A 25,905-nucleotide genomic window follows, 5' to 3' on the forward strand; every position below is an offset into this window, starting at 1 on the left:
CTTCCCCTGTGGCACCTGTGCAGCTCACCTTTGGACCTTTGGACGCAGATCCTACACTGGTGACACGGCCGAGGCCGGGACGCCCTGGGAGCAGCCCCGCTGCAGTGCGAGCGGGTGTTTCCTCTCGCAAATCCTGCGTCTGTTTTCTCAGGTCGCTCCCCAGTCTCCAGCCCCAGCCGGTCCCCTGAGGAGCACTCGGTCCTGTCCTCCCCAGCCCACAGCCCCAGGGCACAGGTAAGGGTTTGGGGCCCACTTTGGAGGCAGAGCTGATGGGACTCCTTAGGGGCCTTGGTGTGAACCCAGTTTTTTGTTCCCTGCGCTGATGGGCTGTTGAAAACAGGAGTGGCCCTGGGGCTCCGGCCCGGTGTGGCCTGCTGTGTGCCAGTCCCACCGCCGAGCTTCCCACCACTGTTCTCTGTGTGTCCACACAGCACGCCGTTTTAAACATAAACTCATTTTTAAGGTAACACGGTAATATTTGTGGGATTACTGGTTTGATACAACAGATGTGTTTTTTCTCAATATTATGCTAAAATGAACGTATGATTTTCTAAATTAAAAATACTTGTCCAGGTGACCAGTGGTCTTTGAACTACGCACTGCAGGATGCTCCGTAAATAGATAGCAACACTGTGTCCTGTGGAGCACGTTTTAGGGGAGGCCATCTAGAGGGCGGCCGGAGCTCGAGGCCTGGGGCTACTTGGCTTGGTCTTTGGGGTCCTGAGGAGCAAGGTGATTTGGGGGGTTTCATCTGCAGTGAGGCCGGGGCGTGGCAGGAAGGACAGTCCGGGAGGCAGAATGCGATTGATGCTGTTTTAAGTCTCACGGCAGAGACCTCGGAGCTCTGGGGCTTGTCGTTAGCATCCTTTGGCTGTTGTCAGTTCAGGGCCCAAAGAACCGGATGCGTTTGGGATGAACCAAACCTGAAAGCTTCACGTGTTCACTGGGTGAGGGGCTCTGAAGCTTGACAGACAGATCAAAAAGGGCGGTGTCCTCCTGGCCCTTGATCGTGGTACCCCGTATGGAGAGGGTGTTTCAGGAAGCTCAGGCCCTTGGTGGGAGAGCACGCCCGTCAGAACCCTGCCTTCTAAGCAGCTCCTGTCACCTTGCTTTCCCACAGGACGCCCGAGCCCCGCTCGCCTCTGCAGCTGCCACGAAGGGATTGCCTGCGGAGAGCCCTGTGCCAGAACCAGAGCCAAAGCCAGAGCTCTCCCATGGGGAGCCCACAGCCGGCACACCCGTCCGATCACAGCCCGAAGCCAGGACGCCGCCCTCGCCTGCAAGCCCACAGCGCCGGTCCCCGCTGGCCCCCCTCCCCATCTGCTCCCAGCCTCAGCCGTCCGCCGAGGCCACTGTGCCGTCCCCCACCGTGTCCCCCATCCGCTTCCAGCCTGTGCCGGCCAGAACCTCCACACCCCTGGCCCCCCTCCCCGTGAAGAGCCAAGGGGTCACCAAGGACACATTGGGCAGCCCCCTCCCTGGGGATGAGGCCCTGAAACGCAGCGACCTGGTGGCAGAGTTCTGGATGAAGAGCGCAGAGATACGCCGCAGCCTGGGGCTCACGCCCGTGCGACGGGGCCCTGGACCCGAGCCCGGGTTCCAGCCCGCGCCCCTGCAGGCCTTTCCAGCTGAGAAGCTCCCCCAGGGCGAGGGACCCTGGCTTCTGAAACCCACACCCGTCCCCGGGAGGCTGGGGCCGCCCGCTGCCGGGGGGGCCCAGCCCTCCCTGCCCACCCCGGGGTCCCCACCTGGCAGGGAGCCGAAGGGCGCCCGGGCGGAGCACAGAGACCTGTCCAGCAGCTCGGGGCTGGGCCTGCAGGGCAGCTCCTCCCGCACCAGGACACCCGGCAGCCAGAGCTTCAGCACCTCCGACTCCACCATGCTCACGCCCCCCTCCAGCCCGCCGCCCCCGCCTCCCGACGAGGAGCCCGCCACCCTTCACGGGAAGCCGGCCCTGGTGGGGCAGCCCGCAGCCTCGGAGCCCCGAGCACCGGCCACGTGCGCGCGGACCCCGCGGGAGCCCGCCCGGCCGCCCCCGGAGGAGGCACCGAAGCCATTTGTGGAGAGCGTGGACGAGATCCCGTTTGCGGACGATGTGGAGGACACGTATGATGACCGCACGGAGGACTCGAGTCTGCAGGAGCCCTTCTTCACGCCCCCCTCCCGCTGGCCCTGCCCCGAGCAGCCCCTGGCCCAGGAGAGCGCCCGGGGGCCCGAGAGTGGGGTCCCGCCGCAGAAGCGGGGGCTGCCGCTGGTCTCCGCCGAGGCCAAGGAGCTGGCGGCCGAGCGCATGCGGGCCCGGGAGAAGTCGGTGCGGAGCCCGGCGCTGAGGGACGCCATGGCCCGGCAGCTGAGCAGGATGAAGGAGATGGACACCGTGGCCACCACCCCCAGGGCCCCCAGGACCCCGGCGCCCCGCAGAGTCACCGCCGTGCCCCCCAAGGGTCCCGAGGAGCCCACCCCAACGCACAAGGCCACGAGTGAGGAGGTGCCGTCCCCTCCCTCGGACTCAGGGGGCCTGGACGGCTCGGTCACCTCGTCCGAGGGCTCCAGCGGGAAGAGCAAGAAGAGATCGTCCCTCTTCTCCCCCCGAAGAAACAAGAAAGAGAAGAAGCCCAAGGGTGAGGGCCGGCCCCCGGAGAGGCCCAGCCCCAGCGCCCTGGAGGAAGCAGCAGCCAAGCCCAGGTCCCTGTGGAAGTCCGTCTTCTCCGGGTACAGGAAGGACAAGAAGAAGAAGGGCGATGGCAGGTCCCGCCCCAGCACCCCTTCCAGCGGGGCCACCGTGGATGCCGGCAAGCCGGGGGCGTCTCCTGTCGCGAGAGCAGGTACGGCAGCACGGGGGCCCCTCCCGGGCAGAGCGCACGGTGCGGGCCTTCCAGCCCCTGCAGCTCCCTCGAAAGACCCACTTCCCATGCTGCCCCCTCCCCTGGGGCTTCCTAGGGAGAAGGAAACTAAACCCAGCAGGACGTTCTGAAACCAGCGTGCAGCTGGGCGGGGGCCGTCGGGGTGGCTGTGACTTCCCAGGGAGGGCCTGATGGTGAGTGGCCGGGCGCTGGCGCCAGACGGCGCCCCTGCGGTGCGTGTGGGCCCAGTCCCGCCCGGATGTGCGTCAGCATCCAGGCTCGTGGCTCCGGGTGCGGGACAGACCCAAGTCGGGGAGAACCACACCTCCGCTCGCCTGCCTTGGGCTGCCGTGGGTGTGGAAGTGGGGAGAGTACCCCGTGTGGCCACTGGTCACTGTCCCTGCTCTGCCTCTGCCCCCCCAGAGCTGCGGCCCCGGCGCCAGCTGAGCTGCTCGGAGGACTCGGACATCTCCAGCGACGATGTCCTGGAGCGGACCTCCCAGAAGTCCAGGAGAGAGGTGGGTGGGCCGCGGCTGCGACTCCGTCCCCTGTTCAGCGCCCCACCCCAGCCGACGCGCAGCTGAGCCCCGCGCCTGCCCGTGTCCAGGCCGAGACACGGCGGGAGCTCTCCTCTGGGCCCGAGCCGCCTGTGTCAGGGCCAGTCTGAGGGGGAGCGCGTCCCTCTGACCACAGCTGTCCCCGGGCCCCAGGCGCCCTACTCATCCACGCTGACAGCGAGTCTGGGACCCCAGCCCTAGGATCCCACGAGCTCCCCCTCGCCGGGGGCCGCGTAGGGAACACTGAAGTCAGGGCTGCGCCCAGGACGTGCTGACCTGGCACGACGTTGTGTCCGGGTACGTGATAACGTCACCCCGGTTCCGCCCCGAGTAGGCTACTGGGGTGCGGGAGCTGCGTGGGAGGCACCTTGTGCTGAGGACACACGAGCTGCATCTGTGAGGGGAAGGGCCGTGGCGTCTGCAGGCGACTCGGGAGAAGAGGCACAGGTGGGCAAGGGTGTCGTCCGCCTCTCCGTCTCCTGCGGGTCTGAGCATCTTCAGAGTAAGAACTGAGGGGCGTGGGGCACCCCCAGAGCATGGGGCTGCGTCAGCCGGCGGGTGGGGAGCCTCCTGCAGACCCCCACGGGAGCCTCGGGTCTGCGCACTGGGGCACGTGGTTCCTCGACCCTGCTGCAGGCGGCTGTGAAACCTCTGAGTTTCGTTTCATTTAAAAAAGCAAAAAACTAACTAAAAATGACTTATTTTTATTTAAAATGTTTATATAGAAAAATTAATACAGATTTTTAAAAAATCATCTGTAGCCCTGTCAACAAGAGATAACTCACGTTTCCCACTCTGCCTAAGTTTGACTCAAATACAATCAAAGCACGCGGCCTGGCCCAGGGCGTGAGCACTGGCCCTGGAGCTGGCAGCCACGTTCCGGGGGCTGAACCCCCAGAAGCCGGTGAAGCACCAGCGCGTTTTTTTTTTTTTAATTGAAGTGTAGTTGATTTACAGTGTTGTGTTAATCTTAGGTGTGCAGCAAAGGGATCTAGTTATACATATATGTGTGTGTATATATATACATATATTCTTTTTGAGATTCTTTTCCGTTATAGGTTATTACAGAGTGTTGAGTAGAGTTCCCTGTGCTCTACAGTAGGCCCTTGTTTATTATCTACTTTATATATAGTAGTGTGTGTCTGTCAATCCCAGTCTCCTAATTTATCGCTCCCCCACTTCCAATTTGGTAACAATAAGTTTTTTTTCTATGTGAGTCTATTTCTGTTTTGTATATAAGCTCATTTGTATCATTTTTTTTAAGATTCCACATATAAGTGATATCATATGGTATTTGTCTTTCTCTGGCTTACTTCACTTAATGTGATAATCTCCAGGTCCATCCACGTTGTCACAAATGGCATTATTTCATTCCTTCTTATGGCTGAGTAATATTCCGCTGTATATATGTGCCATGTCTTCTTTATCCATTCCTCTGTCGAAGGACATTTAGGTTGCTTCTGTGTCTTGGCTATTGTACATAGTGCTGCAATGAACATTGGGGTGCATGTATCTTTTCAAATTATGGTTTCCTCCAGACATATGCCCAGGAGTGGGATTGCTGGATGATATGGTAGTTCTATTTTTTAGTTTTTAAGGAACCACCATACTGTTCTCCATAGTGGCTGCACCATTTACATTCCCACCAACAGTGTAGGAGCGTTCCCTTTTCTCCACATCATCTCCAGCATTTATTATTTGTAGGCTTTTTGATGATGGCCATTCTGACCGGTGTGAGGTGATACCTCGTTCTGGTTTGGATTTGCATTTCTCTAATAATTAACGATGATGAAGATCTTTTCATGTGCCTGTTGGCCATCTGTATGTCTTTGGAGAAATATCTGTTGAGGTCTTTTGCCCATTTTTTGATTGGGCTGTTTGTTTTTTTGATATCAAGCTGTATGAGCTAGTTGTATATTTTGGAGATTAATCCCTTGTTGGTCTCATGGTTTGCAAATACTTTCTCCCAGTCCGTAGGTTGTCTTTTTGTTTTGTTTATGGTTTCCTTTGCTGTGCAGAAGCTTTTGAGTTTAATTAGATCCCATTTGTTTATTTTTGCTTTTATTTCCATTACACTAGGAGATGAATCCAAAAAAAAAATTGCTGTGATTTATGTCAAAGAATGTTTTGCCTATTTTTCCTCTGGGAGTTTTATAGTATCCGGTCTTACATTTAGGTCTTTCATCCATTTTGAGTTTGTTTTGTTTTGTTTTTTAGTTTTTAATTTATTTTTTTATACAGCAGGTTCTTATTAGTTATCTATTTTATACACGTTAGTGTGCACATGTCAATCCCAATCTCCCAGTTCATCCCACCACCACCACCACCCCCCCACCCCACCCCCAACCCCGCCCCACCGCTTTCCTACCTTGGTGTCCATACATTTGTTCTCTATATCTGAGTCTCAATTTCTGCCCTGCAAACCGGTTCATCTGTACCATTTTTCTAGGTTCCACATGTATGCGTTGATATACGATATTTGTTTTTCTCTTTCTGACTTACTTCACTCTGTATGACAGTCTCTAGATGCATCCACATCTCTACAAGTGACCTAATTTCATTCCTTTTTATGGCTGAGTAATATTCCATTGTATACATGTACCACATCTTCTTTATCCATTCATCTGTCGATGGGCATTTAGGTTGCTTCCATGACTTGGCTATTGTAAGTAGTGCTGCAGTGAACATTGGGGTGCATGTGTCTTTTTGAATTATGGTTTTCTCTGGGTATATGTCCAGTAGTGGGATTGCTGGGTCATATGGTAATTCTATTTTTAGTTTTTTAAGGAACCTCCATACTGTTCTCCATAGTAGCTGTATCAATTTACATTCCCACCGACAGTGCAAGAGGGTTCCCTTTTCTCCACACCCTCTCCAGCATTTGTTTGTAGATTTTCTGATGATGCCCATTCTAACTGGTGTGAGGTGATACCTCATTGTAGTTTTGATTTGCATTTCTCTGATAATTAGTGATGTTGAGCAGCTTTTCATGTGCTTCTTGGCCATCTGTATGTCTTCTTTGGAGAAATATCTATTTAGGTCTTCTGCCCATTTTTGGATTGGGTGGTTTTTTTTTTAATATTGAGCTGCATGAGCTGTTGATATATTTTGGAGATTAATCCTTTGTCTGTTGATTCATTTGCAAATATTTCCTCCCATCCTGAGGGTTGTTTTTTCATCTTGTTTGTAGTTTCCTTTGCTTTGCAAAAGCTTTTAAGTTTCATTAGGTCCCATTTGTTTATTTTTGTTTTTATTTCCATTACTGTAGGAGGTGGATCAAAAAAGATCTTGCTGTGGTTTATGTCAAAGAGTGTTCTGCGTGTGTTTTCCTCTAAGAGTTTTATCGTGTCCGGTCTTGCATTTAGGTCTCGAATCCATTTTGAGTTTATTTTTGTGCATGGTGTCAGGAAGTGTTCTAATTTCATTCTTTTACATGTAGCTGTCCAGTTTTCCCAGCACCACTTATTGAAGAGGCTATCTTTTCTCCATTGTGTAATATATCCTTGCCTCCTTTGTCATAGATAAGTTGGCCAAAGGTGTGTGGGTTTATCTCTCTGGGCTTTCTATCCTGTTCCATCAATCTATATTTCTGTTTTTGTGCCAGTACCATACTGTCTTGATTACTGTAGCTTTGTAGTATAGTCTGAAGTCAGGGAGCCTGATTCCTCCAGTTCCATTCTTCTTTCTCAAGGTTGTTTTGGCTATTCAGTCTCCCTGTTTAATTTAATAGATAAGTGCTGGTCCTCAGGCTATAGTTACTAGTTCCTTTGGATTTTTTCACATGCCACATGGGGAAATTACCTGCCTCCTTTTTAACTGCCTTGTTCTGATAATGAAAACCTTCCTCACTCTGGCTTGAGGCAGGATGTGCACACATGGCCAGGTGTGGCCTCCGGGAGGCCCTGACCTGGGAGAAGTGGCCGCCCCTCTCGCTCCCTTCCTGCTTTTGAGCTATTTAATGGGGCTGCCAAGCAGCTCTCTTCTCGACTCAGTGGATGAGAAGAGGCCACGCTGACTGCCTGCAGTATCCCTGGTGGAAGTCTGTTATTCGTGCCATTTAGGTCCCTTTCTTGGCGTATAATCGGGAGATGGCCACCCCCTCCCAGGGCTGCTGGGGCCTGTTCAGGGACACCAGCAGGACAGAGAGCTTGGGTGACACGCAGTCTACCCGGGGCTCCCACCACCTGCCCCCAGCCATCACCCTGCAGCGTTCGGCCAGAGGAGGAGTCTGAACTTGCACAGAGAAAGAGCTCCTGTGACCTTGTGGTTACTTTACACCCAAGGGGACTGAGGACAGAGCACAGGAAATTTGGGGCAAGTGAAGGAGGCGCTGTCTTCTCGGCAGAAGAGTGACCCCAGGCCTCACTCAGACGGGTTCACTGAGGTGATGCTGCTGGCGTCTCACTCCCAGCCTGCATGCAGCCGTCCTGGCTGACACGGGAAGAGCCGTCATGTGTTGTAGTCGTGCATGTTTGTTTTAAACTTGTAGCTGATTTTGCTCCATTTCTGGGTTCTATTTTTAATTTTTGATCGTTGTTATTATTGCCGTTCTGCTTTGTTCTCCATCACGTCCCCTTAAAAGTCGGTTTATGTTCAGGACATGACGTACATTGAAGGCGCTGTCCTGTCCCTGTGGGAAGGCCTTGCTGCAGCCCCGCCCAGCCCGGCAGCCGAACCCTCGCTAACTGTGTCTGGGCACGTGTGGACGGCAGCAACGGGCAAGGACGGGGAGGTGCCTTGCTTGTCGCAGGCTGGGGGGCCATGTGGTGCTTTTGCTCCGGGTGCCAGTGGGGACAGGGAGGCCCCTCTGGGCCTGGGCGCCACAGGAATGGGGAGTTCTTGAGCCCTTGGCTCCGTGACCTGCAGGGTACCTGCTCGGGGAGTCCCGGGACGGTCCTTAAGTGGTGGCTCTCCACTAGCACTGGAACTCTTAGAATAAAGATCACCAGGATAAACTCCTGAGTTAAATTCGGAAGCTCCTTTAAAGTCTGCAAAGGCTCCTTTTTCGTTTTCTTGGAGGCAGTAAAGAAGGTGTCCCTCAGTGTCGCCCGCATTCACCCACTGTGCCCGACACTTGCTGTGCCGTCCACGCCACGTTCGCAGGTGCAGCTGTGCTGTCTGGCTGGGCGCCCCTCCGTTGTTGACAGCCCCACAGCCCTGCCAGAGCACGTCCTCCCTCCTCTTGGTGTGCAGACCCCTGATCTGTCCAGGTTCACCGGCATCCTTCTTCCAGCTGCATTAGTTGGTTTGGGTTCGCTCAGACTTAAAATAGAAGCACCCCTATTTCCTTCAGGCCTGACTTCTTCAAAGAACCTTGCAAGTAGTGCTCATCTGAAAAAAGTGGGCTTTGATACCAAACAAAAAAGTAGAAGGATCCTGGGTTCTCTTTTTCCTTTCCCTGTGTGCCCCCTACAAGCAAGAGGCTTGGGGAAAACATTTCATCAACATGTTTACCCCCACTGTCTTAAAGAAGAGCAGACGTCCTTACATGGGAAACAGGTGATCTCAGCAGTAAAGGCGCCCCGCCCTCCTGTCCTAACTGCCCAGCAGTCATTGTGCAGCCAGCCTCCTGTCCCTGCCCCATGGGAGCGTCTCCCGTGGATCTCCGGGTGCCCCCTGGCCTGTGGAGCTCCTGCCAGGCCGAGGGTCTGGGCGTCTGCGCACACCCCGCCCCCGCCTGCCCTGCGGCCTCCGTGACCCTGACTGCGTAAACCCCTGTCGTCCCCTGCAGCCGAGGACTTACACGGAGGAGGAGCTGAACACCAAGCTGACCCGGCGCGTGCAGAAGGCGGCTCGGAGGCAGGCCAAGCAGGAGGAGCTGAAGCGGCTGCACCGCGCCCAGGTGAGCAGCGGGGAGTCCGCACCCGCAGGAGGGCGGGAGAAGAGGCCAGCAGAGCCGCCTCGCGGGCGGGGGGGGGGGGGGGGGGGGGTGGGGGGCGGTGGTTAGGTGAAAGGGAGGGGCCAGGCTTTGAGTCTCCTAGATCCCTAGCTCTGGAAGAACCACTGTAAAGCCAGCTCGTGTGTTTGTCGGAGCTGTCAGCAAGAGGCAGCTGTGACTAGCTGGCCTCCGACACGCCTGGGATTTAGAGGTTGGAGCTGTCCTCAGGGTCCCAGGCCTTCCAGCGTTTTTTTTTTAAACAAAAAATAATTTTTTAATGCGAAATATTAAAAGATACCTAAATGCAATGTGGTTTTTTAATGAAATCGTATGTATATAGTTGTGTTCATAAAGATTAGGACAATAATCAAAAGCTCTACAACGGCAAGAAACATTAACAGCAAGTCCAAATCCCAGCAAAGATATTCCTCTGGTTTTCCAAAACCAGTCTTCTCGTCCTTTCCCTGGACATTACTCTGGATCTGTGTTCCCTGCATGACCGGATCCCTGGATTTTATTTCATTTTCGGTGTGAAGATGTGTCCCTGCCGCTGCTTCGGGGTGGGAGGTCCTCCCGGGTGTCAGTCATCCCTAAGAAGCCTCTCTCCGTGCGGAGTGGAGCCGTGTTTTTTCACTGAAGTACAGTTGGTTTACAATGTTGTGCTAATCTCTGCTGTACAGCGAAGTGATTCAGTTATCTACATGTATACATTCCTTTTATACTCTTTTCCATGGTGCTTTCTCCCAGGAGATTGGCTATGATTCTCTGTGCTGGACATCAGGACCTTGTTGTTCATCCATCCTACATCTAATAGTTTACAGCCACTAACCCCAAACTCCCAGTCCCTTACCCCAACCCCTGACCCCGGCAAGCGCAAGTCTGCTCTGGGCAGTTTCAATCTTGTTGAAGCAGGATCTGTTTGAGACTCTCAGGAGCCCCGCTGGGGTGTTTGCGCCCTCGTGCCGCGCTCTGGGCACCCGGCCACTTCGCCCTTCTCCCTCCTTCACACTGTCATGTCGCCCGCAGATCATCCAGCGGCAGCTGGAGCAGGTGGAGGAGAAGCAGCGCCAGCTGGAGGAGAGAGGGGTTGCCGTGGAGAAGGCGCTGCGTGGGGAAGCAGGTACCGGCTGGGTTCCTGGCGGACAGGTGATCCCCGAGGAAAGCCCACCCAGCCCCGCGGGAGGCTAGTTCCCGTCACGCCCCTAGGAGTCAGCTAGTCTCCAGCAGGATTCTCTCTCTGGTCCCCTTGTCACTGAGAGCTGGGGCTTCTGTTAAGCAAAGGAGGAGAAAGGCCCGTGCATCTGGCGCTGCCCCGCCCGGTCTCAGGGCCGGCCGTCCCCTCGGCTCATCATCTGCTGCTGACGCCCTGGGCCTCCTCTCTCCTCCCTCCTCCCCATCTTTTCCTCGAGAAGACAGTGACTGGAACGGGGCAGGCTGTGCACAAGGAACCATCACAGAACTGCTCGTGCAGGCCACCCCCCCACCACCCGCCCCAACGGGTGGAGCTAGTGCTCCGGGTGGACCAGGCTCTGTCCTGGAGGCTGGGCACTCAGGGCAGAGCCCAAGCAGAGCAGACCCTGGGAAGTGGCTGTGAGGGCCATGTGCTGGTGGCTGCCCTTCCTGGGGCAGAGCCATGGGGGCAGTGCAGTCACACCACTGTCCCCAGAGCCTGTGGGTGGGCCCAGCACAGTGGGGCTCAGGGAGAGCAAAGAGGTGCCGAGGGCCCAGGAGGCCCTCTTGGTTCAGGACCTTGAAACCACTGGACCAGCCCCAGCTGTAGCCCCAACCCAGGCACTAGTGATTCCTCCCCGCCTTCCCATCCCTTTGTGGAGAGCACGGGCCTCCGGGGTCAGCACTAGAGTCGTGGGACCAGGGGTGAGGACAGGTGGTGACGTGGTTTTCCTCGGGAGCGGGGGCGGGTCCTCTGGGCTTCGGGCGGAGGGTAAACTGAAGGCGAATCAGGAAGAGGCAGCCACGAATGCGGCCTGTCGCTGCCTCTGATCTTGCTGGAAGACTGACCAGCGGTTGGCCTCCGAGTGAGCGGCTGGTGTCAGGATGCGTTCGTGGGGTTCTGGAGGACTGGGGTCAGGCACAAAGGAGGCCTCCCGTCCTGACCCTTCACGGCCACGGGGTGCGGCTAACCGTCGACTCAGGGTGACCTTCAGGTGAAGACAGGACACGAGGCAGGAAGATGAGGCTGTGATGTCTTGTGACTGATGCTGGACTCCCTGTGCCGCCAGATGACATGTGAGAACTTGACTCGTGAGGCGAGCCGGCCCCTGTGCCCAGGAGCGGGGACTCAGGTTCACCCGGCAGGGCCCCCGCCCTGCGTGCCCTGACCCGGCCTCCTCGGTCAAGCCTGACCGCCTGGATGGAGCAGCCCTGCAACAGTGGGAACGGGGACCCGCGGGCCCTGCCATCTCTGCTCTCTCTTCTTGCAGAAGATGCCAGGAGGACCCTGGACCCTCAGATTCCTCCTGCCAAGGTGGAGAGGGGTCACAGTTTGCGTAAGTGCCCCTGTGCTCCACAGGGCTCTGAGGTCCAGATGCGCACCCAGCGCTAATGGTTCCGCATGGCATTCAGATATCTTTCAGCTGCCCTGCGGTTTGTCCGTGGCGGCCCCTCGGCATTTCCACGGCAGGCTGCGTTCCTCAGTCTGCTGCCTGCCAAGGGGCCAGAGGAAAGGCACCACTGAAGATTGACCTGGGATTTTGCTGAAATTCCGCTTACTAGTTGTTTAGATAATTACCTTTTCATAAACACATACAACCAGAATTTCATCTACGTGGTTTTCAAACTTTTTTTTTAATCAGCAGCAGAAAGCTTTTTTACAAGACAAATTATGAGTTCAAGTTTAAAGCAAAAAAAAAAAAAAAATACTCTTAAATGTTAATAAACACAAATTTGAAAATGCAGGTTGTGGAGAGCTGCAGGGTTAATACCCTCCATGTCCAGTCCAACCCTGGACACAGGGTGGGCACCTGATGCTCAGAGGTGGGGGCAGGTCATATACAGCCGTGGGAATCTCAGGACGTGCACAGTGAGAACGGTCTGGGTGTCTGCAGCTTGAAGTCGGAGTTGTTCTCTCAGTGGAATCACTACAGATCCAACTGCAGTTCAGATTCCTTATGAAGAAGAGATCTCAGATAAATGCTCCCAAACATACAGTGAACCCAGAACCAGCTGTGCTATGTGTTGTGGCACCTGGAGGACCACCCTGGTACCTGGAGGACCACCCTGGTACCTGGAGGATCACCCTGGCACCTGGAGGACCACCATGGCACCTGGAGGACCACCTTGGCCCCTGGAGGACCACCCTGGCAGGACACTCCGAGAGTGAGACTCTGCTAGCAGGCCAGGATTGAAGTTAATGAATGAAGTGTCATTTTCCCCCACGTCACAGGCAGGACAGACACTCGCACACAGAGGGCAAAAGAAGCTTGGTCCTGGGGCCTCACAGAAGCATGTTTACCTGCAGCACAGATTAACATGTTGATGGGCTTCAGTGGGTTACACATTGGCGGATCAAAGATTCGAACGTGGTGTGTCCTGTTTAAGTTTTTTTTTTTTTAAATTAGTTTATTTATTTGTTTTTTATTTTTGGCTGTGTTGGGTCTTCGTTGCTGTGTGCGGGCTTTCTGTAGTTGCGGCGAGCGGGGGCTACTCTTCGTTGCGGTGTGCGGGCTTCTCATTGCTGTGGCCTCTCTTGCGGAGCACGGGCTCTAGGCGCACGGGCTTCAGTAGTTGTGGCACTTGGGCTCAGTAGTTGTGGCTCATGGGCTCTAGAGCGCAGGCTCAGTAGCTGTGGCGCATGGGCTTAGTTGCTCCGTGGCATGTGGGATCTTCCTGGGCCAGTGATGGAACCTGTGTCCCCTGCATTGGCAGGAGGATTCTTAACTCACTGCACCACCAGGGAAGCCGTGTTGAAGTTTTTTGATGAGTTAAAAGTAGTTGTGAATTGGGTATTTGGGAGACCCCGGAACAGCACTTGAAGAGCCCGAAGCTTCCAGAGAGCAGGTTGAAACCACAATTCTGGTCCAGAGTCTGCTAAGCTTCCCAGAACTTGTGTCCAAATACACGTCTCCTATTTCAAAGACGGGCTGTGGTACCTCCGTTGGGAGATTCCCACAATGCATTTGGGAAACACTCGACACAGGAACCCAGTACTTTGCTTTTTTTCTTTTAAGCACATCACTTCCTAGGCTCCCTCTTGTCAGAAGCCCCTGGGGCTCTGTTCCCACCTGACAGAGGTCGTCTTTGAGGCTCAACTGTGCCTTCTCTTGGGCTTCTGTGTCCCATCCCTCCTGCTAGTCTGCTTGCTCTCAGCCGAGCCTTTGAGAAGGCCATTCGGGCTGAGGAGTGCTGGTCAGCTCCTTCCCTGAACTGGCCATTCGATCTCACCTGATGGGCTCTCTGCGGGGTCAGACTGGTGGCCTAGCTGCCTTCCAGAGAAGGCTCGCATAGTTCTGAGTCTTACGTATATCCGCACGGCAAGTTTAGCTTCAGAGCCTTGGATAAGACTGAGACTCGTGAGGTTTCTGGTCTGGGGCAGCTGGGAAGCCCTCTTTGTCTCTGGAACCCACTGGATCGGCCTCAGTCTGCTTTCCAGTGTGTGTGTTTTGGAAGGAGGAGCCCTCGTGTGGAACCAGAGGCTGCCAGGACCAGCTGTCAGATTGTGAGTTGTGGAGGAAAGGGTAGCGAACCGCAGCCGACTCCGCTCTGCGTGCGTCACGGTCCTGGGGGGCCGCCCTCGCTCACAGCGCCTGTGTCGGGGTCCTGGAGTGTGATGAACGCGAATACGTTGCCGCCCGTTGCCCGCTCTCAGGGGGCCTGAACGCAGAAGAAACAGGGCCTCCTGCATCTCAGGCCGTCCAGCAGAAGTGCTGCTCCTGGTGGGGTCGGTGTGGACAGGGCAAGCTGAGGGCTGGTTCCTGACACAGCTTTTTTAGGGTGTTCACGTTTCGCCTTCAGCCCCTCAGCCTGGGGCTTCTAATATTCGGAAATTAGGGAGGTTCGTAACCTTTGATCTGCCCTTGAGTTTCTTTAAATCTTAGTTAGATGAGGTTGAGTCCCAGCAGGATTCCCGACCAAGCCAAGGCTTCTGTCCTGGCTGATCGCTTTGTCAGTGCAGTCACCTGTGGTTTTCTGTGACCACCCCTCGCACCCAGAGGTCTGTGGCTACAGTGTGCACGTGGGGGGGCGGGGGGCACCTGGGGGGACACATGCTTTCCAGCTGCCGCCTGTCCCCCTCCTGCTGCGTCTCTGGGTGTTTCTTATGCTTCACGCCATTCATTGCTCGAGGCTCGCGGGGACCGGAGGGTTATCTGATGCAGTAACTCTCTTCACCGATTCCTTGTTGTAGACTATTGGGGAGAGTCTTATTACACTGACCTCATCGACTTGCGTCTAGGTGGTATGTATGCAGCCCTGTTGCTGAACTAACCCTGCTGATGCCCCCCTCCCCCGCACCTGCTCACAAACAGCAAGAAGTCATCCCGATAACCAGCAGATGGCAAAAGCACAGACCCTTTTCCAGCTCAAAGGGAGCAATGCCCGACCCTCCCCCTGCCCATACGTGCTCCAGGGGGAGACCTGAGATAGCTTTTGCTGCCCGGGGTTATTTTAATGTTTTATAAATAAAAGTTCACCTACCCAAGCCTGTCAACCTCAGATCTTCACTCTGGTCCCACTAATATCGTTTGGTTGTTTGACGGTAGGAACACACACGGACACACTCAACACGCACGCATACACACACACTCTACCATGACCTCCCCTCGAATCACATCCCTCCCACTCCCCCCAGGAAGCTCACTGCCAACCACACTCGGGAACCAAACACGCAGAGAGCTCGGCCTCCACTGTCTCCATCAGGGCGTGCTCGGGCCCCCGCTGAGAGGTCCAGGTGCCTGGGAGTGGTGTCATGGTGATTTCTGCCCGGATCACCAGACTTGAGGCTGTGTTGATGGATGCCTCTGAGAATGTTCCTCCCTCCTTGCTCTGTCCAGGGATCTACTTTGCAGCTCTTTTCAACAAAGACAGGAAAAGTCCCAGGCAGTGGTCCTCCGTGTATGGTCCCTGGAGTGCCAGCCTTGGCACCACCCCTTGGGGGCTTGTTAGAAGTGCAGGTTCTCAGGCCCCGCCCCAGACCTTCTGAGTCAGGAGCCCTGGAGGTGAGGCCTGGTTACCTGCTTTAACCTTCCAGGCCACTCTCATGCCTTCTAAAGTGGAACCGCCCTCTCAAAGGAACTCAGTATGTTTGTTTTCTTGCATACAGAGCTCACCATTTGTGTCAGATCAGAGAAACAGCCAAGGCCTGAGTCTCACCTCTAGACCTTGGGCACCTTTTCTCCTGGAAGGCTGCCCTCGTATCAGGAGCTAAGCCGGGTGGCTGCTCAGGGCCCGGCGCCTTCTTGGGGTCCTGCCTCCTGGGTCAGGCGGTCTGACCTCTTCATCTCCCCATGCAGGCTCCGTGCCTGAAAGTGGTCTTAAAACAGACGAGGGAACAAAGATCACTCTCTCATATTTTACCGTAATCCCATCCTTTTAAGAGAGTCACTTCTTGGCCCATTCATTTAAAAACCAAAGCATGATTCTGATGGCGACTCAAGACAGAGCCCTGGTCTTAGAGAGGCTCCACCAGTAAGGAGGCTCCCAGCCTCCCGGCCTCCTTGGGGGTGGACTGTCGCTGGCCTGTCCTCTGCTCTCTCACCCCATGTCCACGGGTTCGCCCCTCTGCACTGCCTTCCAGGGCCCTGAGCTTCTGGTGTCCAGGTGCTGCCACCTCGCGGCCATTGCTGCTGTAAAAGGGCTGATGCTTACACCCCGACTAACAGACCCCACCCCTGACTAACGTCCTGGGCTCCCTTCCCGCCGCTTCCCGACACCCCTGGGGAACGTTTATGTCGATTCCAAACGAATGTGAAAAGTATTTTTTTGTTTAATTCAGAATCTACTGGGAAGAACTATCAAACCCATTTCTTTAAAATTACGTTCGCCCTTCCCTCCTAGCTCGAATACTGTTGCCACATTGATTACCTCATGTGGCTAGTTTTGCTTTCTTTGCTCCTGTTGGCTTGAGTGATAAGATGTTGGCTGTTTCCATTTCTATGTCCCTGGACTTCAGCTTCTAGCCTTCTGGGTTTAGAATTCCCACAAATTCCAGGGGAAAACGAAATAAATAGAAAAAGGAACTCAGTGTGTCTCTGAATTATGAACGCCCACATTAAACACCTTATGACCCCCGCTGCCCGATTCACTTCCTGCTCTGTCAGTTCTCTGTGATTTCTGTGTGAAGTCTAACCTCGGTGGGCTCTGCTCAGCACGCAGAGGCTGCTGCCCTCCCACAGACTCCGGGAGGAGAACAGATGCCAGAATCAGCTCCCTTTTCAGTTCCTGCTGATGTTTCCTTCTTGGAGCGCTTGGTAATCTCATTATTTGGGGAAATTTTACCCTTTTGAAATTTGGAGCCTGAAGTGTAGAATCGGATTGCTTCTCTACTGTTGCATCCCCAAAGAGCCACAGGGAAACCCAGCACCAATCTTACTTCCTGCGTGGGTAAGAGGAGGCTCAGGCACCCTGCCAGAGGAGACCAGCCTCCAAATCCCTGCCCCCGACCTCTGCCCGCCACACAGACTTGCTTCCGTGGGGTCTTACAGTGGCTCTCAGCTAACTTTTAAAGGCACCAAATCTGTTAAAAGTCTCTTTCTGAGCCACAGAGTATAAAGATCCCCTTTCCACAAAGCTGAATCTTGTGATTTCAAAGGACCCATTAAAGGACAGAGGCAGCGTCCCGCCTGCCCAGCCACCCATCTTGTTGCACTAGACCAAGTAGGCGACTGGACATCTTCAGATAAAAACATCTCTTCTGGAGAACTTTAACTTAGAACTATATACACCTGGGGACTTCCCTGGTGGTCCATTGGTTAAGACTCTGTGCTTCCAATGCAGGGGGCGTGGGTTTGATCCCCAGTCAGGGAGCTAAGATCCCACATGCGGCATGGTGTGACCAAAAAAAAAATTAATTGAAATACATACACCTGATTTCTAGTTTTCAAAGACCTCACCTCTTGATTTGTATGTCTCAAGGGGAAATTGAAAGAACATGAGTGGTTTAGAAACGTAGTGTAAAGGACTGGGGAGGGGCTTTCATTGTTGCTGTGAGTTGTGGTGGGAAGGCAGGGAAGCACGTCCCGCCCGCCCACTCCCCCTTCCAAGCCTCCCTGTGCTGTTCGCCCCCCTTAGTTGATGCTGGCAGATTTTTGGCTGGTCTGTTCGGTTTGAGCATTAGCCTGGCTCTGGTTTTGCTTTAGGAACTTTAAATCCTTGAGATTCCCCAGCATTCCTGTGTGTGTGGGTGTCCCAGCCTGTGTGTGTACACACGTGTGTGTGTGTGTGTGTGTGTGTTCGATCTCAATTTTCACATGCTTTTTTTTTTCCGTTCGTTTTCCCCCCAGTCTAGAGGTTTGTTCCATACTGAGTTTTCCTAACAAGGTATCTCCCCAGCTCTCTGTCTGTTGGCCGGGCCTGCCGGGCAGAGCCTTCCACCCTGTCAGATGCTGCAGGCCGCCCTACGGCTTGCAGACCAGCCACTCTGTCTCCAGCTACCCTGACGTTCCCTGTAGTGGGGTGATTGGGTGGGAGGGAGGATGCAGTGCTTCAGGCAAAGCCTTTATGAGGAAGCAGGGGAGGTGGAAATATAGAAAGAACAAGTGGAGGGGGGGTCGCCGCAGGACTGGTCGTGGCTGCCCGCTGTTCCACAGCCTGCAGGGTCCTGGACCGGCCCTGGGCCACCAGAGAGGCAAGGCAGTCGCTGGAGAGCACCCGACTTAGGGAGACGAAACCTGGCTTCAGGCCCGCTTCACCGTGTCCCCAGCCCGGCCACTCGCCTTCTCTGGGCCTCTCCGTTAGGCGGGGCGGAGGCGGCTTGGTGGCCCTTCCAGGTCTGGGGCCCGAGTGGGCTCTGTGTGTGACCCCTGTCCTCCAAGCTGCGTCCTTTTGTTGGTTTTGCCTGGAGCCTCTGTCGGTCCTCTAGGAAGGGCCCTCTGTGCTGGGAACGGAGAGCGAGGGCGGTCCTAGTCGGGCTGCGCACGTCAGACCCTCTGAGCCTCCGGTCCCTCCTTTGACGGCAGAGCTGCCGATGCCTGTCTGGCTGGGCAGCCCCCGGGGCCAGTGCCGGGGCCGGAGGAGGCCACACAGGTGCCCGTGGCTTGAATTCTGACGCACTGCCACGCTCACGTCACACGTCCCTCTGGAATCCGTGAGATGTGCCTGGCTGCACGATGATAATCTGCAGCTTTTCAAATTCAGTGACACATGTCGCCTGACCCGAAGTTGGGGAGGGTGGGTGCTGACGGCCGCCCTGCGAGGCCGCACCTGGCACGCGGGCTCTGGGTGCTCTGGGTGGCAGCTGGGGTCAGAGTGAGTGATGCACACGGACAGGAACCCATCTCCCCGATGTTACACAGAAACTAATGTCAACGACTTCTATTTGCCACGACTGTGACGACCTCTCTGCCCTTACCGCTGGTGAACCAAATCTGTGTCTCTCATGTCTCCAAATGAGGCAAGAGACTAGCTCCAAACCAGCGCCTCTGTGTCTCCCTTGCATGCTCGTTTCAGGTTCAGGTCTGGGGTGGAACTCCCCTTGTTTGGCTGGTTTTTCCCTTCAGTTTCTTCTTTTTAAAACAGTATTTATTGGGTGTTTTTTCTGATTATAAAGTATACATTATGGAAATATCAGAGCACGCAGGAAGGCTAAGGAAGAGAGTCACAACCCGCCTTTCATGGCCTCTGGCCACTTCACATCTGCTCTGCCTGTTGTCACGAGGGTGCTGCTTTCCTAATTTCTGTCCTGAGTCCTGTTCTGTGCTCTCATGCCGTATTCTGTGCTGGAAGGGCGTCTGAGGACGTGGTCTACATAAAAGGGGCTGAATGCTGCGTTTTGTGATGTCCAGAAGGGGAAGCACATTCTTACCTGTGCTGCCGGCACGTGCTTCCTTGTTTCGGATGCGTGTGGCTGTGTGTCATGTCCCTGTCCCTTGCTAACAAGCAGGGATGCTGTTCCACTTTCACCCACAGCCTGTTTGCATTTAACATCTGTCCCAGGAAGCGTCAGAGGTGGGGACCCTGTAGTTTGTGGGCATATCCAGGTGTCCTGAGCACCAGCCTTGAGACAGAGAAGGTTGCATGTAGATGAGTTATAAGTTGGGGGTGTTTGTAAGAAAGGAGGCTCGCGCCTGCCCCAGTGACCACCTGGTCACGCCACTTGGAACTCTGGACGTGATCGCTGCACACGTACCACCCACACACACACACACACAGCCTCTGCACACCCAACACACAGACAGCCTCTGCACACCACCCCACACACAACTTCTGCACACCCACCACACACACACAGCCTCTGCACACCCACCACACACACACAGCCTCTGCACACCCCCCACACACACACAGCCTCTGCACACCCCCCCCACACACACAGCCTCTGCACACCTACCACACACACAACTTCTGCACACCCACCACACACACAGCCTCTGCACACCCACCACACCCACAACTTCTGCACCCCCCCACACACACAGCCTCTGCACACCTACCACACACACAACTTCTGCACACCCACCACACACAGCCTCTGCACACCCCCACACACACACAGCCTCTGCACACCTACCACACACACAACTTCTGCACACCCACCACACCCACAGCCTCTGCACACCCCCCCACACACAGCCTCGGCACACCCCACACACACACAACTTCTGCACACCCCACACACACACAGCCTCTGCACACCCACCACACACACACAGCCTCTGCACACCTACCACACACACAACTTCTGCACACCCACCACACACACAGCCTCTGCACACCCCCCCACACACAGCCTCTGCACACCCCACACACACACAGCCTCTGCACACCCACCACACAGACAGGCTCTGCACACCCACCACACCCACACAGCCTCTGCACACCCCCCCACACACAGCCTCTGCACACCCATCACACACACAACTTCTGCACACCCACCACACACACACAGCCTCTGCACCCCCCCCACACACAGCCTCTGCACACCCCACACACACACAGCCTCTGCACCCCACCACACACACACAGCCTCTGCACACCCACCACACACACAACTTCTGCACACCCACCACACCCACAGCCTCTGCACACCCCCACACACACACAGCCTCTGCACACCCAACACACAGACAGCCTCTGCACACCACCCCACACACAACTTCTGCACACCCACCACACACACACAGCCTCTGCACACCCCCCCACACACACAGCCTCTGCACACCCACCACACCCACAACTTCTGCACACCCCACACACACACAGCCTCTGCACACCCCACACACAGACAGCCTCTGCACACCACCCCACACACAACTTCTGCACACCCACCACACACACACAGCCTCTGCACACCCACCACACACACACAGCCTCTGCACACCCCACACACACACACAGCCTCTGCACACCTACCACACACACAACTTCTGCACACCCACCACACCCACAGCCTCTGCACACCCACCACACACACACAGCCTCTGCACACCTACCACACACACAACTTCTGCACACCCACCACACACACAACTTCTGCACACCCACCATACCCACAGCCTCTGCACACCCCCCCCACACACACACAGCCTCTGCACACCCCACACACACAACTTCTGCACACCCCACACACACACAGCCTCTGCACACCCACCACACACACACAGCCTCTGCACACCTACCACACACACAACTTCTTCACACCCACCACACACACAACTTCTGCACACCCACCATACCCACAGCCTCTGCACACCCCCCACACACACACACAGCCTCTGCACACCCCACACACACAACTTCTGCACACCCCACACACACACAGCCTCTGCACACCCACCACACACACACAGCCTCTGCACACCTACCACACACACAACTTCTTCACACCCACCACACACACAGCCTCTGCACACCCACCACACCCACACAGCCTCTGCACACCCAACACACCCACAGCCTCTGCACGCCCCACACACACAGCCTCTGCACACCCCACACACACACAACTTCTGCACACCCCACACACACAGCCTCTGCACACCCATCACACACACAACTTCTGCACACCCACCACACACACACAGCCTCTGCACACCCACCACACACACACAGCCTCTGCACACCCACCACACCCACAACTTCTGCACACCCCACACACACGCAGCCTCTGCACACCCCACACACACAGCCTCTGCACACCCACCACACACACACAGCCTCTGCACACCTACCACACACACAACTTCTGCACACCCACCACACCCACAGCCTCTGCACACCCCCCATACACACACACAGCCTCTGCACACCCCACACAGACACTTCTGCACACCCCCCACACACACAGCCTCTGCACACCCCACACACTTCTGCACACCCCACACACACAGCCTCTGCACACCCACCACACCCACACAGCCTCTGCACACCCCACACACACAAGCCTCTGCACACCTACCACACACACACAGCCTCTGCACACCCACCACACACACAACTGCACACCCACCACACCCACAGCCTCTGCATACCCACCACACACACACAGCCTCTGCACACCCACCACACACAAACAGCCTCTGCACACCTACCACACACACTTTTGCACACTCACCACACCCACAGCCTCTGCACACCCCCCATACACACACACAGCCTCTGCACACCCATCACACACACACAGCCTCTGCACACCCCATACACACAACTTCTGCACATCCCACACACACAGCCTCTGCACACCCCACACACACACAACTTCTGCACACCCCACACACACACACAGCCTCTGCACACCCCATACACACAACTTCTGCACACCCACCACACCCACAGCCTCTGCACACCCCATACACACAACTTCTGCACACCCCCACACACACACAGCCTCTGCACACCCATCACACACACACAGCCTCTGCACACCCCCCACACACACACACAGCCTCTGCACACACACCCCACACACACACACAGCCTCTGCACATCCACACACAAACAGCCTCTGGCCTTAGTCGTGAATTTTCACCCAATATCAGATTCATGCACAAAGCCCTGTGGAGAACACAGAGAAGAGCTTAAAAGAAAGAGAAAACGTGGCACTTGCACTCACCCCGTTGCAAAGTAAAGGGCCTCTCAACCAACACGTGGCTGCTTGGCCCTTGTTCACCGAAACAGGCTTGTTTCTAATGGTCCAGGCCCTGCCTACCACGCGGGGCCGTGGCTCCTGCGTGTGCCCTGTGGTTCTGTGATGGTCCCTTGCTGACGGTCCCCCCTCCTGAGAGCCCCAGACCCCGAGTCTAGAGATGTCCTCTGCACGACTTCCCAGCTTTGTTTCTGTGAGTTTCTGGCGTGTCCTGTCGTGCAGTCCGCAGTGTGACAGCGTCCGCAGCTGTGGCGTCGACCCTCTGCGGAGAGGGAAGGGGCAGAGGAAGAGGGGCGATCGGCTCTGCCTGGCTACGGGGGGACAGAGATTCGGGCGGTGGGGACCGCCTCCGTGGGGACGCGCTGGGCCAACGAGCCCTGGCTCAGAATCAGAGCGTCACAGGCGTCGGCCCTGGAGGCCCATCAAAGACCGGGCGCTGCCTCCGTGGCGGGGAGCTCCTCTATGGGTTCAGCGCCCAGAGGCGCCCCCAGCCCTTAGATTCACCCACAGGGTGACATCTGAGAACTCTCACTCGGGCCTGGCCGCTCCACGGCAGCGGGCAGGCCTGCTGACACTTTGGATGTTTTCACGGAGGGATCCCCAAACCCAAAAGGCCCCCAGATGGTCATTCCCGGCTCTCCCGCCCTCCCAGCAAGGACCAGAGGAGGAAGGAGCCCGCCCTCCCCAGGCCCGGGGCTGCTCCTGCTCAGTTTCCGCGCTGGATAAAGGACTGAATTCATTTGTAGACCGTGTTTCCCTTGCTTCTGCTTTTCCATTTCTTGTATTTTTTCTTTTCCTCCTGTTGTTCCTTTCTCACTTTTTTTGCTTTTTGTCCTCTGCTTGTTTTTCACTTCACCTCTCCCTGTCCTCTCCACTTCTGCACTCCTCCTCCTCCTCCTCTGTCCATCTCGTCTCCTCCTCCTCCTTGTTTGGCCCTTTTTGAAGTTGAGCCCAGTGGCGGGACTCCACGACGTAGACCTCTCTCCTTCTGCCCTTGCTGTGTCCAGGAAGGTAAAGTAAACCCCAACCTTCTCCCCACCGCCTCTCGGGGGGGCGTAGCAACACTAGTCAAACAGGGACCCGAAACCCAGCTCTTTCTCATTCTTCTCTGATACCTGGTAGCCCTGTTACAAACCCCCTGAGTATGTGGCAGTCCCTTACAAGGTACAGTATCCCTTCGACTGTCTCGGGGAGCTGGGGGGCGGGGTGCAGGCAGGGAGCAGGTCCAGGTCTGGGGGCCTCTCAGGCTGCAGGCATCCACGGTTCCAGGCCACCACTCATGGTCGGGCCTTTCAGCCTCCAGTCCCGCAGATAGAGGGACCGGGACGCGGGTGAGGAGCCCTGCCCCATGTGGCAGCGATTTGTGCTGGTGAAGTCGAGGAATACTGTCCTTACAAAGACTGTGCTACACAGATGCCCCAGTTCTTTCCAAACCACTAAAAGCAAACTTCTCTGCCCTGTGTCTTGCTGAGTGTGTGTGTTTTAAGTTTGTCTGGCTTGCAGTCCCTTGTGGTGGTGATTGTCGTTGACAAGGCATGCGGGCGGGGCCAGGGAGTGTGACCACGGCTAACCCGCTAACCTTCCTCTGCTCTCCCCGGCGCTTGCTCACCGCTGACCACCACCAGCTGCGTCCACCTCGGCCGTCCCTCCGGAGCTGGCTCGAGCGCTTCAGGAGGCATCCTGGTGCCCAGAGAGCTTACCTGCCCCGGGCCCCGTACTCCCTGTACGCCCCGCGGGTGCCCTGTGCAGAGCCGCTCAGGAAGGAACGCGTGGAGCTGGATGGGGCTGCCGGGCGGTTGGGAGTGCTCGGCCCCGGCGCCCAGCACGCACTCCGCAGCGGCCAGGACCAGGACAGCGCAGTGCAGACGCGGCCCCTGCCCTTGCGTGCAGTGGGAGGCCGGGGTCCCTGAGAGAGAGTCACCCCGTGTGTTCCTGGGCTTGGTTTTACTGGGAGAGGACTTCTGACCAGTGACCCGTAAAGTAGAGACACTTGGAGAGACCTCCCATCCCGGCCTCTTAGCCCAGCCGTGGGTGGACTTCTGGGGCCCATGAACACCTGGAGTCCTTGGCAGAGTTATTGGATGTGTTCACGTGCAGTTTTCCAGGAAGAGAGTCCCCAAGTTTCCTGAGACTGTCGAGTGGCTTGTAATCTGAAAACAGCGAAGAGCCACCGCAGTCTGGCTTCTGCGTCTGGACAGGACCCACTATGGCCGTGGGCTTCCTTGTGTCCCCTCCGTGGGGTGTGGCTCCTTGGAAAGGTCTTCCTTCCCCCTGCTGCGGCTGAGCCCGAGGGGGTCAGGCCGCTCCTGGTGGAGACGGGTGTCAGCTGAGTAGGGTGCAGGCAGCCGAGTGTGGGTGGCACCTGCCCCAGAAGCTGCCGCTGGGCTTGGATCAGAGCGGGGAGCCTGCGGTCTCCCTGCCCTGCTGAGAGTCCCCACGCCTCCCAGGGACGTACTGCGTCTGCCATGCAGGGGTCGCGGGAGCATCTGTCAGGAAGCCTGAGGAGCCGCAAGTTGAGAGAGGCACCTCCCTGGTCAGGATATCAGAAACGAGGGGGCCTCGGGGCAGTGACCCTGTGGCGGTGCTGTAGTGAGTGTCCCCGGAAAGGAAGGCCGAGTACCCTTTTAATCTCCATTTGCCTCTTCATTAGACTGGCCTCAAAGCAGACCTAGTACCTAGCAAGTACCAAATACATGCTAGATGAATGAAAAAGAGAAAAAAGGAGGGCAGAGCACCAAAAACAAGAGAAAGCAAGCGGTCGAGCAGGAGAGGTCCAGGCAAGCTGCCTCCAGCGGCTGGGGCGTCAGGCCGGCCGGAGGGACAGAGGAAGGCGCAGGCTGGGGACCCTTGGGGGTGGGGCGTCCTCGTGGCCGAAGGCAAACTGGGCCTGGCCTGGGAGTGTCAGGCAGCGCCCTGCTGGGCTCTCTGCACATTTGCCCCGTTGCCGAGTCTGGGCTGGGGACAGGGGCACTGCCTGCCCGACACGCCCTCTCTCGGCAGGCATGGGCAAGAAGGACGACCCCAAGCTGATGCAGGAGTGGTTCAAGCTGGTGCAGGAGAAGAACGCCATGGTGCGCTATGAGTCGGAGCTGATGATCTTGTGAGTGGCCTCGGGTCTCGGGGAGCTGAGGTGGGACGTGGGCTCAGGGCCCGTCACAGCAGGAGCGCAGCCCCCTCCCAGTTTAGGGGACGCGGAACTGTGCCACCCCCCCACCAGTCACTTGCTTGTTTTCCCCCCAAATCCCCGGAAACCCCAGCGCCCGGGAGCTGGAGCTGGAGGACCGGCAGAGCCGGCTGCAGCAGGAGCTCCGTGAGCGGATGGCCATGGAAGGTAGGAGGGGTGGGGAGGCAGGTGTGGGCCGCTGCCTCTGG

The 25,905-nt window shown here is 56.3% G+C and overlaps 1 protein-coding gene across 10 annotated transcripts in view; it reads left to right on the plus strand.

Annotated features, from left to right (window-relative positions):
* Positions 1 to 25,905, plus strand: part of MICAL3 (microtubule associated monooxygenase, calponin and LIM domain containing 3) — a 155,130-nt gene that overhangs the window by 126,599 nt on the left and 2,626 nt on the right. For 5 of the 10 annotated variants that reach the window (XM_036865641.1, XM_036865645.1, XM_036865647.1 and 2 more), the window contains 9 exons: positions 152 to 234; positions 1,121 to 2,825; positions 3,267 to 3,361; positions 9,132 to 9,242; positions 10,305 to 10,398; positions 14,641 to 14,691; positions 23,479 to 23,544; positions 25,534 to 25,633; positions 25,791 to 25,864. In XM_036865641.1, the coding sequence (XP_036721536.1) occupies positions 152 to 234; positions 1,121 to 2,825; positions 3,267 to 3,361; positions 9,132 to 9,242; positions 10,305 to 10,398; positions 14,641 to 14,691; positions 23,479 to 23,544; positions 25,534 to 25,633; positions 25,791 to 25,864 (2,379 nt within the window). Of the gene's footprint in view, positions 1 to 151; positions 235 to 1,120; positions 2,826 to 3,266; positions 3,362 to 9,131; positions 9,243 to 10,304; positions 10,425 to 14,640; positions 14,692 to 23,478; positions 23,545 to 25,533; positions 25,634 to 25,790; positions 25,865 to 25,905 lie in introns of those variants that run through there. The other 5 variants (XM_036865646.1, XM_036865650.1, XM_036865643.1 and 2 more) reach the window with 4 other exon arrangements.

The sequence above is a fragment of the Balaenoptera musculus genome, chromosome 10 (assembly GCF_009873245.2).
Source record: "Balaenoptera musculus isolate JJ_BM4_2016_0621 chromosome 10, mBalMus1.pri.v3, whole genome shotgun sequence".
Lineage (NCBI taxonomy): Eukaryota > Metazoa > Chordata > Mammalia > Artiodactyla > Balaenopteridae > Balaenoptera > Balaenoptera musculus.